The sequence below is a fragment of the Chiloscyllium plagiosum genome, unplaced genomic scaffold, assembly GCF_037043375.1.
Source record: "Chiloscyllium plagiosum isolate Xiang-an unplaced genomic scaffold, Cpla_swu_hap1 HiC_scaffold_19, whole genome shotgun sequence".
Classification (NCBI taxonomy): Eukaryota; Metazoa; Chordata; class Chondrichthyes; order Orectolobiformes; family Hemiscylliidae; genus Chiloscyllium; species Chiloscyllium plagiosum.
The window spans coordinates 37,003,678-37,017,931 of NW_028270157.1; the positions used below are offsets into that span (position 1 = coordinate 37,003,678).

At 41.6% G+C, this 14,254-nt stretch overlaps 1 protein-coding gene across 7 annotated transcripts in view; it reads left to right on the top strand.

The window, feature by feature from the left end:
• Nucleotides 1–14,254, top strand: part of LOC122559665 (dedicator of cytokinesis protein 4-like) — a 569,310-nt gene that overhangs the window by 257,514 nt on the left and 297,542 nt on the right. For all 7 annotated transcript variants that reach the window (XM_043709516.2, XM_043709519.2, XM_043709517.2 and 4 more), the window contains exon 14: nt 12,740–12,864. In XM_043709516.2, coding sequence (XP_043565451.2) covers nt 12,740–12,864 — 125 coding nt within the window. The remainder of the gene's footprint in view (nt 1–12,739; nt 12,865–14,254) is intronic.

Below are 14,254 nucleotides of genomic sequence, written 5' to 3' on the forward strand. Positions count from 1 at the left end.
CAGCTGCTTAATCCTAAAATCTGAAAGTTCCTTCCTAAGCTGGGGACTGGAGTTAAAAAACAGGAACTTTTGCTAAGCATATTTTGGTGAGACTAATTTTTGAGTACAGTGTACCACATTGCTCCCTGAACCTACACAGGAACTTAATTGGACAAAAGTTGATGCAGCAAAATTACATTGAAAATGGGATGACAGAGTTTGCCCTGTGATGAAAAATTAAGGTCATTAGGTTTATTTTGTCTGGTGTTCAAAAGAATCAGAAGTGATGGTGATCTCATCAATACTTAGAAGATCCCATGAAAGCCTGAAAAGGTAAGTGCAAAGAATTGGTTTTTCTGACTGGTGCTCTGGAACAATGGGGCATAGTCCTCAGGACAAGAGGTCAATCAATTCAGATTGCTGAGTTGATAATTATATTTAGGGCTAGGTAAAAGATCTTTGGACCTTAAGGAATTAAGAAATGTGGGATGGATCAGGAAAGTGGTATTAAGACCAAAGATCAAGAAGAAACTTATGAAATAGCAACGTACTTTCAACGTGTTTTATGTCTGACTTTTATTCCACTTGGTCTTAAACCTGCCTGCATCTCCAGTTCATCCTTGTCCTCCATTTCTTCCTTAATGACACTTCTTGCAACTTACTTCTTTGACCAAGTGAATGAATCCTTCCTTAAATGGTTCTATGTCAAATTTTGCATCCATTTTTGTTTGGGAGTTACACTCTGAAATTCCTTGGGGCATATTACTGTATTAAAGGCATTACACAACTGTTGATCCCTTTTTTCGTGTTTAAATTGTTTTATGATCCTGTCTCTTCCTATCTCTGAACATTATCTTTATTGCCCAAATTCTGCATTGTTTTGTTTCTGAATATGTTGCCTATTCCATTGCACCATTAGTTCCCACACTTGCTGAAATTTCCTGCTCAAATTTCCATTTCTCCAACTCTTCTTTTGCTTATATTTCATCCCTTTGTTAAAATTTTGGTCGCCCCTCTCAATATCTTTTTTCTAACACTCCATTGTTCTTGTTTTTAATGATATGCATTTGTGAAGTACCTTTGGAAAGTTTTGATCTAAGTTATATAAAGGCAGGTTATTGTTGAACGTGTTACTCAACTTGGCACTTCAATCAACTACTGAGCAATACAACATCAGTGGAAATATTGTTCCCTTAGATAACGATTTGCAGTTATGTACAGAACAACAGTGACAACACTGACCTTTTGATGTTTGAAATGGAGGTATAGGTGTTGGACTGGGGTGGACAAAGTTAAAAATCACACAACACAAGGTTTATTTGGAAGCACTAGCTTTCGGAGTGCTGCTCCTTCATCAGGTGGTTGTAGAATATAAGGTTATATGCCACAATGACCTGATGAAGGATATACTCTGCAATGACCTGATGAAGGAGCAGCACTCCGAAAGCTCGTGCTTCCAAATAAACCTGTTGGACAATAACCTGGTGTTGAGTGATTTTTAATTTTGACCTTTCAAAATAAATTATTGATGGCAACTTAGTTTGGGTTAACCTGACAATGTTGTACGAATTGACATGTCTATTGGCTCAACAATGGCCTGTTGCCTCAATTGTTGTACCGACTGACATGTGACAACTGCAAAAAATAGATAACTAAGTTTAACTTAGATGATTTCTTTGAGCAAAAGTTAATTGGCAAACTCTTACATGAAAATGACTATCCACCGGTGACCTGATTTTCCTCAAAGCAAGTAATAGTTCCTCCATCTGTCTCATGCTACCAATCTACAGAGGGACATAGATGTTTCTGCAATAAAAAGTTGTTATTCCTGTTTTTAGCTGTGTCATTCTGCAATGAGTTCAGTTTTATCTATACTGTTTATTCCTTCTGGCCATGGGAAGAGGGGGAAATCAAGCACCTGTCAGCCCATTAGTCTGCAGTCGGGTAATCCAAGATGGAGGACCGGAGAAATTTCTGGCTGTAACAGCTGCTCCTGTTTTGAGGTATTTTAGGTGCTGCAGGTGATTTCCTCTAATTCCAAAGCAGCCGCTGTTCCAGCCAGAAATTTTTCCCTTCCTCCATCTTGTTTTATATGCTGTTGCATTGTTTTGGAACTTTGGGAAAAAAAGTTGAAACAACAGCAGTTTTAAAAGGGAGAAGAACAGACAAAGGAAGCACATGGTGAGGTCAGTGCAGGAGAGAGAGAGAAAGAAACTGACACTGCCGTTGCTGTTTGAATTCATGTATCACTGGACATCGGAGTGCATCTAGGAAAATTTACAAACAGTGAAATTCACAACTGATCTTGGAACTGTTTGGGTGAAGTTCACAGCACAGAATCAGATAAGTGAGTAGAGTGGGTTCTTTCTTGATTATATGTTTTTGGAGATATGTCTCTTGATTAAACTTAAAATATAAGCCATAACTATTAACTTAACCTGGGGCAGTGTTTGTAGAGGAAGAAGACGGTGTTATTTTCTGGTCTATAGATTGTGAAGGAGCAAAAATGGCCTTTAATAGAGTGGTATGTGCTTCTTGTCCGATGTGGGAGCTTAAAGAGTGTTTAAGGGTTACTCCGGATTATATCTCCCATAAATTCTGTTGGTTGCAAATCTTATCAGATCGAATGGATCGGTTGGAGAGACAGTTAGAAGCAATGAGCAATTTGCAACAGCAACAGTATGTGATGGATGGCAGTTATAGGAAGGGGGGAAAGTCTCAGATACAGTCACATAGATGGGTTAACTCCAGGAAAGGTAAGAGAGGTAGGCAGCTAGAGCAGGAATCTTTTGTGGATATACCCATTTAAAACAAGTATGCTGTTTTGGAAAATGTAGGGGGTAATGGATTCTCGGGGGAATGTAGCACAAACAGCCAAGTTTCTGGTTTTGAGACTGGCTCTAATGCAACGAGGGGTACGCCGGATTCGGAGAGACAATTATGTTTGGCGATTCTCTAGTCAGAGGTACAGACAAATGTTTCTGTGGCCAGCAGCGAAAAAGCAGAATTGTGTGATGCTCCCCCCATGCCAGGATCAAGGATGTCTCAGAAAGGGTGCAGAATGTTCTCACGGGGGAGAGAGGCCAGCAAGAGGTCATTGTCCACTTTGGAACCAACGACATAGGAAGGGAAAGGGTTGACATTCTGAAGGGAGATTACAAAGACCCAGGGAGATAGTGAGGAAAGAGGTCAATCTGAGACTGGTACAGTTGAGAACAGAAGTGAGTTAAACAGTCAGGGCAGGCAGGGACAAGGTAGGACCAATAAATTAAACTGCATTTATTTCAATGCAAGGGGCCGAACAGGGAAGGCAGATGAATTAAGGGCATGGTTAGGAACATGAGACTGGGATATCATAGCAATTACAGAAACATGGCTCAGAGATGGGCAGGACTGGCAGCTTAATGTTCCAGGATACAAATGCTACAGGAAGGATAGAAAGGGAGACAAGAGAGGAGGGAGAGTGGCATTTTTGACAAGGGATAGCATTACAGCTGTACTGAGGGAAATACATCCAGGGACATTATTTGGGTGGAACTGAGAAATAAGAAAGGGATGATCACATTATTGGGATTGTATTATAGACCTCCTAATAGTCAGAGGGAAATCGAGAAACAAACTTGTAAGGAGATCTCAGCTATCTGTAAGAATAATATGGTTATGGTAGGGGATTTTAACTTTCCAAACATACACTGGGACTGGCATAGTGTTAAGGGTTAGATGGAGAGGAATTTGTTAAGAGTGTACAAGACAATTTTCTGATTCAGTATGTGGATGTAGCTACTAGAGAAGGTGCAAAACTTGACCTACTCTTGGGAAATCAGGCAGGGCAGATGACTGAGGTGTCAGTGGGGGAGCAATTTGGGGCCAGCGACCACAATTTTATTAGATTTAAAATAGTGATGGAAAAGGATAGGCCAGATCTAAAAGTTGAAGATATAAATTGGAGTAAGGCCAATTTTGACGGCCTTTATAAAGCTGATTAGAGGCAGATGTTCGCAGATAAAGGGACAGCTGGAAAATGGGAAGCCTTCAGGAATGGGCGGCACGGTGGCTCAGTGCTGCCTCACAGCGCCAGAGACCCGGGTTCAATTCCCGCCTCAGGCGACTGACTGTGTGGAGTTTGCACATTCTCCCCGTGTCTGCGTGGGTTTCCTCCGGGTGCTACGGTTTCCGCCCACAGTCCAAAGATGTGCAGGTCAGGTGAATTGGCTATGCTAAATTGCCCGTAGTGTTAGGTAAGGGGTAAATGTAGGGGTATGGGTGGGTTCCGCTTCGGCGGGTCGGTGTGGACTTGTTGGGCCAAAGGGCCTGTTTCCACACTGTAATGTAATGTAATCTAATGTAATCTAATCTAATCTAATGAGATACTGAGAATCCAGAGAAAGTATATTCCTTTTCGGGTGAAAGGAAAGGCTGGTAGGTATAGGGAATGATGGATAACTAAATAAATTGAGAGTTTGGTTAAGAAAAAGAAGAAAGCATATGTAAGGCATAGAAAGGATAGATCGAGTGAATCATTAGAAGAGTATAAAGGCAGTAGGAGGAAATCAGGAGGGCATAAAGGGGACATGAGATAGCTTTGGCAAATAGGGTGAAGGAGAATCCAAAGGGTTTTAACAAATACATCAAGGACAAAAGGATAACGAGAGAGAGAATAGGGCCCCTCAAAGATCAGCAAGGTGGCCTTTGTATGGAGCCGCATACTAAACGAGTATTTTGCATCAGTATTTACTGTGAAAAAGGATATGGAAGAAATAGACTGTGGAGAAATAGATGGTGACACCTTGCAAAATGTCCATATTACAGAGGAGGAAGTGCTGGATGTCTTGAAACGCATAAAAGTAGATAAATCTCCAGGACCTGATCAGGTGTACCCTAGAACTCTGTGGGAAGCTAGAGAACTGATTGCTGGGCCTCTTGCTGAGATATTTGTATCATCGATAGTCACAGGTCAGGTGCCAGGAGCCTGGAGGTTGGCTAATGTGGTGCCACTGTTTAAGAAGGGTGGTAAGGACAAGCCAGGGAACTAAAGACCAGTGAGCCTGACATTGGTGGTGGGCAAGTTGTTGGAGGGAATCCTGAGGGACAGGATGTACATATATTTGGAAGGGCAAGGACTGATTAGGGATAGTCAACATGGCTTTGTGCATGGGAAATCATGTCTCACAAACTTGATTGAGTTTTTTGAGGAAGTACCAAAGAGGATTGCTGAGGGCAGAGCGGTAGATGTGATCGATATGGACTTCAGTAAGGCATGCGACATGCTCCCGCATGGGAGACTGGTTAGATCTCATGGAATACAGGCGTTTGGTATGCTTTCTTTTATTGGTCAGAGTAATGAGTCTGGGAGGTCATGTTGTGGCTGTACAGTACATTGGTTAGGCCACTGTTGGAGTATTGCGTGCAATTCTGGTCTCCTTCCTATCAAAAAGATGTTGTGAAACTTGAAAGGGTTCAGAAAAGATTTACAAGGATGTTGCCAGGGTTGGAGGGTTAGCACTATAGGGAGAGGCTGAACAGACTGGGACTGTTTCCCTGGAGTGTCGGAGGCTGAGGGGTGACCTTATAGAGGTTTACAAAATTATGAGGGGCATGGATAGGGTAAATAGGCAAAGACATTTCCTGGGGTCAGTGAGTCCAGAACCAAAAGGCATAGGTTTAGGTTGAGAGGGGAAAGATATTAAAGAGATCTTAGGGGCAACTTTTTCACACAGAGGGTAGTACGTGTAAGGAATGAGCTGCCAGAGGAAGTGGTGAAGGCTGGTACAATTGCAACATTTAAGAGGCATTTGGATGAGTATATGAATAGGAAGGGCTTGGTGGGATATGGGTCGGGTGCTGGCAAGTGGGACTAGATTGGGTTGGGATATCTGGTCGGCATGGATGGGTTGGACCAAAGGGTCTGTTTCCATGCTGTACATCTATGACTCTATAACTATTGGAAAGGAGAAGTTGCATTTAAATTTGGGAATTACTGGCACACAATCTAAAGCAGGTGTGACAATTTAGTGGAGTTTCTTTTGCAGATAATTTTAGATAGTCTTGGCTTTCACGTTCCACATTGTCGCCACGAGCAGCTCTACTCCCCTCCAACCCAGACTTCTCAAACTGTTTTCTATTGCCAAATTTTCCTTAGATGCTGGTCCTACCATGGAATCATCTTGTCTTTGAAAGACAGAAAAAGTACAATATATCTGATTTTAGGAGAACTTTCTGATAACATCCTTCATGTACTAAAATGTCACAGGCAGTTGGCAAGAATGCGATCCAACAAAATTTGACACTAAATCAGATGGAGGCATAAGAACCAATGACTTGTTAACATCCCCACTTCAGTCCTTCCAATGGAGGGAAGGTCATTGATGAAGCAACTGAAGGTTTTTGCATCTAGGACATTACTCTGAGATAATTTAGATCTGAGATGACTGACCGCTAACAACCATAGCCATCTTTAGTTGTCTCAGGTATGTCTCCAATTCCCTTAATTCGTATTGATTCCAGTTTTCAACAGGCTCCTTAATGTCACCCCTAGTCGAATGCTGCCTTGCTGTTTAGGCAGTCCCTTGACATTCTACACTGGAGATCATCTCTTTTCACCTTGTTTGAACTGGTACTTTGTGGCTCTGGCAGAACCTAAATTGAGCATCAGTACACAGGTTATTGCTAAACTGCTTGATAGCACTGCTGATGACTCATTTCACCATTCTGGTTCCTTCAAGGGTAGTGTGATACGTGATAATTGCCTGGATTAAATTAAATCTGTCCTATGTGTGGGACAGGAGATACCCAGGAATGGTGATGCTGTTGTCTGGGATCATAGTTAAATCATAGAATCCCTACAGTGTGAAACCGTCTATTTGGCTCAACAATTCCACACTGACCCTCTGAAGAGTAACCCACCCAGACCCATTCCCCTACCCTATTACTCTACCTTTCCCCTGACTAATGCACCCGACCAACACATCCCTGAACACTATGGGCAACTTACCATGGCCGATTCACCTAACCGTGTGGTTATTCTCAGGATTTTATTCAACAATGTCAGGATATTGCTTGACTAATCTGTGAGATGATTCACCCAAATTTGGCACTCGTGCCCAGGCGTTAGTGAGGAAGACCTGCAGCATTGACTGAACTGAGTTCACCGTTGTTATTTCCAATGCCTAGGTCATTGTGTGGTCTATTTGGTTTCATTCCTTTGAGACTTTTTTAAAGTCGATTGATGCAACTAAGTGGCTTGTTATGCCATTTGAGACAGCAGTTAAGAGACTCATTTTGAGTGATGAGTTGAAAAGGAAGAAGATTGGCATGGGTGACTGCCAGTGAACACACCAGGAGAGAAGATGAAGTAAGTAGGATGGGGCAATTAAAGTTGCTGCTCTTAATGGGTCAGTGCTAAATGCCAGAACAGCACATCAAAGGATGCCAAGAGAAGGAAGCTTTCGGCAACAAAGCAAGAAGGTTGAGGTGTACAAAAAGGTCGGGTCAGGGAATTGGAAGGATTGAGTATCTGAGAGTGAAAGAGTGAAAGGATACAAAAAAGGACAATAGAAAAAGATCTAGAAGGAGTAAACAGAAATGAAGTTAATAAAGATGAAAAGTGAGTGATGGACTCAGGTCTGGAGCAATAACATAAACATGTAAATAGGTGCAGAGTAAACTCAGGTAACAGATCTAGTTGTATTTAATAAATGAGAACATATAAACCATGACAATAATTGAAAAATAAGCAAGACTTCTGAAAATAAATTAACTTATTTGGAATTCAGCCACAGGAAATGAATCTTGAAAATGACTCTGATTCATAACTACATAAGACAAAGTTTGAAAACAATGTGAAGAATTGGATTAACTAAGAATCCAGAAAGAAGCATGAAACACTCAAACAGAAACTTCTTAAATCTTGACAGACTTGCTTTCAAATTCTGCAGACTGAGAATACTTACTGCCCTTGTACGACTAATGCCATGGGATTTTGTATATCCATCTGTCCAGATAAATAGACCGTTAGTTTTGCATGTCATCTGACAGTGATAATCTACCTCTGGCTCATTGGTAACTTGTATTTTCCACCCCTTCTTTTAAATAATACTATTGTTTATGCATCTCACCATAATGTAGTAAAATTGGCTTTTTCTGATCTTGAACTGAGATGAGAAAACTTGTCTTGTGGTTAGTACTTCCTGAGGTACGAATAGCAAACAAAAAGAGTAGAGGTATTCGGTGTTGTTAGTCTTTTCAGAATTGTGCAAACATTTCCATATCCATTTAGGGGTGAGAGGAAGTCAAATGTCTCACATTGTTCTAAGGAAGTTTAAAATAGACCTTCCTGTTCCTGTGGGGAGGGTTTGAAGGTCGGGCCAGGAAATTAAGCCAGTGTTCCAGTAGGTCTCTCATTTGGGTCATCTTCCAAAGGTTGGTCATGATCAGAGCTCTAGCATGGCAGTGATAGGTAGCCAGCCGGCATAATTAATTCCTTATTTATGGGCTGATTGTGTCTTTGCCAGGGTCTTCCCCGTGGCAGATGGGTCGTGCTCTAAGAGCTAAACCCAACAGGAGGCAAACTCTTGAGGCTGGCCCGAGAAGATCACAAAGTCACACGCAATGTCCTGCAGGAGCAGCAGCCCCACAACTACATCCATTTGCCCTCCAGTGGATGGATTCACTTCCCTTCAACATCCACCCCCACCCCACCTACTGCCACCAAAGGTGTGGCTACCATTTAATTTATTAGATTGATTACCTCTTTAGGAGGTATCTCAAGAGTCACACTTGTGAATTCCTTCCTCTTCCAGTGGCAATGCCCACCTCTGCCAGTCAAGCTACCACCTTTCTTAATGTTAACATCAGCAATCTGCCTGTCATCTTCAAGTGGCTCTGGGAAAATCTTCCAAGCAGGCAAATAACACCCACCGGTGGCTGGAATTGAGGAAGAGCCCCAACTCGCATGACACCTATTCAGCACTTCAGATGGCTGAAAATTTACAATGTATTGTCTTCTCCAATTAGATGTTTCTGAAAACATACCGCAAAGAAAATCTGTTTTGCACTAAGACGGATTTGTGTTATCACATTTTCTCCATCTAACAGAACTGACCTTTCAGGTATTGAGTATCAGTTACATTTGTGACCAGACCAATTATCAAGTCAGCACGGAATCTAAACAGACTGTCAAATGTATTGCCATCAGTGAGATCACTACGAAGTTAGTGATTGCAGCTTTTTTTGATTGGCTGTCAGATTGACCCTGGCTGTCAATCTGGAGGATTTTCTTGGAGATACTCCGGATGGCTTCATCACTACAGCAGTTGCTGACTGGCCGACGGTCTCCTTCAATGAAGTAAAACAATCACACAACACCAGGTTATAGTCCGACAGGTTTAATTGGAAGCACTAGCTTTCGAAGGGCCACTCCTCCAAGAGGTGGTTGTGGAGAGTAAGATCATGATCACAGAATTTACAGCCAAAGGAGTCCAGTGTCATGGAGATGTGATATTTTAAACCATTTTAAATTAAATATTTCCTCTTTTTGAATGGGATATGCTGGTTTCTGTTCTTTGATATGAAAATCCCAGAACTTCGTTTAAATTCCATTCTCTACCACCTGATGAAGGAGCGACGCTCCGAAAGCTAGTGTGCTTCCAATTAAATCTGTTGGACTATAACCTGGTGTTGTGTGATTTTTAACTTTGTACACCCCAGTCCAACACCGGCATCTCAATCATTCTCAGGTTAGCTCAGCTTTTCGAACAATAGGTGTGAAGTGCGTCTGTGTCCCAATGTTGAGTCAGACTGAAAAGCCCTCTGCTTAGTTTTACAAGGATTCATGCAGTTTTTGAGCAAATAAAATGTGAATCTGCCAAAAAAATTCATCCCATAAACTTTCATATATATGTGTGTGTGTGTGTGTGTGTATGTGTCAGTCATGCAGTGGGGTGACCTGTGGTGTAACATGAACCCAAGGTCCTGGTTGAAGCCATTCTCATGGGTACCAAACTTTGCTATCAGCTTCTGCTCAGCCAGTCTTTGTTATTGCTTGTCCTGAAGTTCGCCTTGAGGGGTGGTCACCTGAAGGTCTGCAGCTAAATGTCCTTGACCGCTGAAGTGTTCCCTGACTGGGAGGGAACACCCCTGTCTGATTGTTGTGCAGTGTCCATTCATCCATTGTCCTAGTGTCTGCTCAGTCTCAGCAACGTATCATGCCTCAGGGCATCCTTGCCTGCAGTGTATGAGTGAGACCACGTTGGCTGAGTCACATGAGCACTTACCACGTACATGGTGGGAGGTGTCCCCAAGTGTAAATGTATTATCCTTGTTGATACACTGACACATCTTGCAGCGGCTGCCGTGACAAGGTTGTATGGCGGTGTTGTCCTGAAGGCTGTGCAGTTTGCTGTGAACAATGGTCTGTTTAAAGTTTGGTGGTTGTTTAAAGGCAAGAAATGGAGGCGTGTTGAAGGTTGTGAAGAACATGGCTTCTGGGAAGTACTCGACAGCGAAGGGTAACCTGTCGGTTGCAGCCCGTGTCTGCCTCCTGAGGAGGTCATCACGGTTTCCTGCTGTGGCACGTCGGAACTGGCAGTCAATGAATTGAGTATCATACCCTGTTCTTGTAAGGGCATCCTTGAGCACTTGCCTGTCACACTCCTCCTCAACTGAACAGATCCTATGTATACGGAGGGCTTGTGTGTCGGAAATGGCTGTTTTAATATATTTCAGGTGGAAGCTAGATCAGTGTAGCATCGTGAGTTATCTGTGGGTTTGCAGGACTGTAAGGTCCTTCAGTGAAGGCAAGCAATTCTGCAGAAAAGATAGGGTCCTGCTTTTGTTCTTTTCTTTAAAAAAAAATTAGGTGTTACATCTATTTTGGAATTAAATTGATCTGAGGAAAACTGATATTGCAAACATTCATTCACAAATAGAAAACAGACTCCACCAGTAGAGGGCAGCGAGTTCTCATTATCCCAATAACTGCGTAGGTGGTTTTACATGAATATAGCATTCGGACATATTTTGTGTGTGGGAGTGCAGCGAGAATATTTCTCCCTTCGATAATGTTATCATTATAATTTTGCATTAAAAGAAAGAGAATGAAATTCACAGAAGGCAAGTTCACTTAAAACTTAATGAACAAATAAACTGCATCATGGCCTGTAGAGAGCAGAAAGGTATGGAGCTTTGTACTGAGTTAATGATTTCATTGGAGACCACAACAGTGCTTCTGCAAAGCACTTCAGCACCATGTGGAAGTGTGAAAAATCAGCAGGGAGCCTACTCCTGCAGTCAAGCGAATCCTAATAGAAAATTGTCAAGTGAGGACTGTGATAGCCAAAGTGGAGATTACTTTTTAAAATGCATCCAGTGCTGCTTTTCAAATTGATTTGTTTTAGTCTAACAGCAAAGAAGCATTCTATTTTTGGGTTGAAGGAATTAAAATGAAGTAACCAATGCTGTTTAATTAATGAAAAGAAACCGAAGGGTTCAGATGAATAGAAACCCAGGAATTCAAATGCAAGGCCCATGGGGTTTTGCTCACGGGAGTATAAGAGCACAAGGGTGAAGTTGTAATTGTAAATTCATTAATTATGTTGGTTACATCACTATTAAAGAGTATGTGCACTTTTCATAAAGTATGTTAAAGCTTTTGAGGCCATTCAGTACTGATAGGAATCCATAATTACAATTAACAAACCTTGACCAACTGCAACTGTTTTCAGTTGAATAAAGAAGGTTAGAGACAGCTGTTAAAGTAATTTTAAAAATTCTAAATTTACTCAATGAAATACTGCTTCCTGGAGGAAATTTCATTCCCCTGCGGCTATTAACCTATGCTGATACTGAGGAAAGGGGTTAGGAGAACATTCGCCCATGTTGAAGCGTGTCCTGTTTTGCCCCCTGGAATGGTGAGATTGAGAGGAAAGCTTTACTTAAGGGAAAACTGGCTAACTTTGGAAGCAGAAGGCTATGGAGAGAGTACTGTGCAATAAAATAGCTTCCCGTGAGTCAGGCAATGGTAATATACTGGCAATTTGTATGATTCTGTACAATGAAATAACCTACTGATTGGTACATAGAGAACATTCTCTTTGGAAGGGTATGAAGGAGTCCTGTTTCTTCTGGAGCTGTTGGCGAGGCTAATGTTTGAAATTATGTAACATGAAAGAAATCAGTAATAAAACATATATAATACAAGTAATTCAGCTCACAAGATCATGCCAGTTCTCAAAGATCTATCAAGACATCCAACTTTCAAATTCTTGCACATGTTGCAATCATTAGTGGACTAGGAGGTATAATACACATAATTTGTTTTATTTCCATACAGTTTTACCAAAACTACTGTACAGTCTCATAAGTAAAATGTTCTCAGTTCCCATTTCTGCAGTGCAAAAGCTTTAAAGTTAGTGTCTTGATCTGGAATGACATTTTCAGTTTTCTCCTCCCCAAACAATGAGTTTCCGATCCCTGCCTCCGAATGAACTGTCAAATTAAATCCAAGATTTCCAGCACCAGAAAAGAAAGAAAATTGAAAGTATAATTATCCCAGCAATAGTTAGACCCATCTAACCACAATCTGGGAGCAGGCTGACTCTTGCCTCTTTGCTACTGTTGATGCACCATTCTGAGAGACCCAGGCACAAGGTTAAAAATAAAGGAAAACTTATTTAAGGTTTTAACAAAAAGTACACACTTTTTTCACAGATTTAATTAACTCTGTAATAAAGTGTATTCCCTAATGCTCATTTTGTTTACTCAGGTGACATCAGAAATGACTTGTACGTAACACTGGAGAGAGGAGAATTTGAGAAAGGAGGCAAGAGTGTGGCCAGGAATGTGGATGTTACCATGTACGTTTTAGACAGTGAGGGACAGATCCTCAAGGTAATTTTTTTTTAATTCTTTGATATTTTTGAATAAGAGCAATGATTTCCCAGTGATGTCTTGCCTCAATATTGTGGATTTTGAGGCAAAAAATGTTCTGTACCACAACAAGTAGATGGGCTCTGCTACATTTTGTGTCCATCAACTTTTTCCCCCCCTCTGTCATGATTAGATTAGATTCCCTACAGTATGGAAACAGGCCCTTCGCCCTGACAAGTTCACATCGATCTACCGAAGAGTAACCCACGCAGACCCATTCCCCAACCCACGTTTACTCCTGACTAATGCACCTAACACTGAATAATTTAGCATGACCAATTCCCCTGCGTTGCACATCTTTGGATTGTGGGAGGAAACCGGAGGACCTGGATGGAAACCCATGCAGCCATGGGGAGATCGTGCAAACTCCACACAGACAGTCGCCCGAGGCGGGAATCGATGTTTCAGGAAAGAATCCAGCTCCTTCCTAAAGGAAGGGAGGAAGAAACAAGCACAAAGAACAGATCATTCAGCCCCTCAAACCTATTCATTCAATTGGATCATGACTGATCGATACCTTCCCTCTTCACAAGGCAATAGGTACCTGCAAGGGATATAGATAAATCAAACAAAAGGCAATAACTTCAGACGTTGTTTAACGTGAGAAATTATGATGTCATGCACTTTGGTAGGATGAATCACAAAGCAGATTATGATGTAATTGGAGAGAGAGACTCCCAATAAAGTGCAACACAGAGGGATCTGGATGCTCTTGTCCTTGAAACACACAACATGCAGGAGCAGCAAATAATTAAGAAGGCAAGTGGAATTTTTGCCTTCATTTTTCGGGTTGTAGCTTAAAAATAGATTAGTCTTGTTACAGCTGTACAGGATGTTGACGAGGTTGCACCTGGCTGGGTACAGTTTTGGGCCCTATATTTAAACATAGAAAATCGGAGCAGGAGTAAGCTAGTCAATGCTTCAAGCATGCTCCGCTATTTAATATGATTGTGGCTGATCATCCAATTCAATAGCTCAATTTTCCTCCATATCTTTTGATCCTTTTAGACCCAACTGCTATATCCAACTCCTTTTTGAAATCACATAATGTTTGGCCTCGACTGCTGTCTGGACTGGCGAATTCCACAGGCTCATCACTCTCTGGGTGAAGAGACCTCTTCTCATCTCAGTCCCTTAATAGTTTACTCTATATTCTTTGACGGTGACCCCTGGTTCTGGACACCCCTGTCATCTGGAACATCATTCTTACACCTACCTTGACTTGTCATAAAAAAAAATCATATACTGACGTTCAAAGCAGTTCAAAAGAAATTCACGAATAAAGAGGTTGACTTACTAAAAATGGATAAACAGGTGAAACATTTATTCATTTGCGTTCAGAGAAATGAAG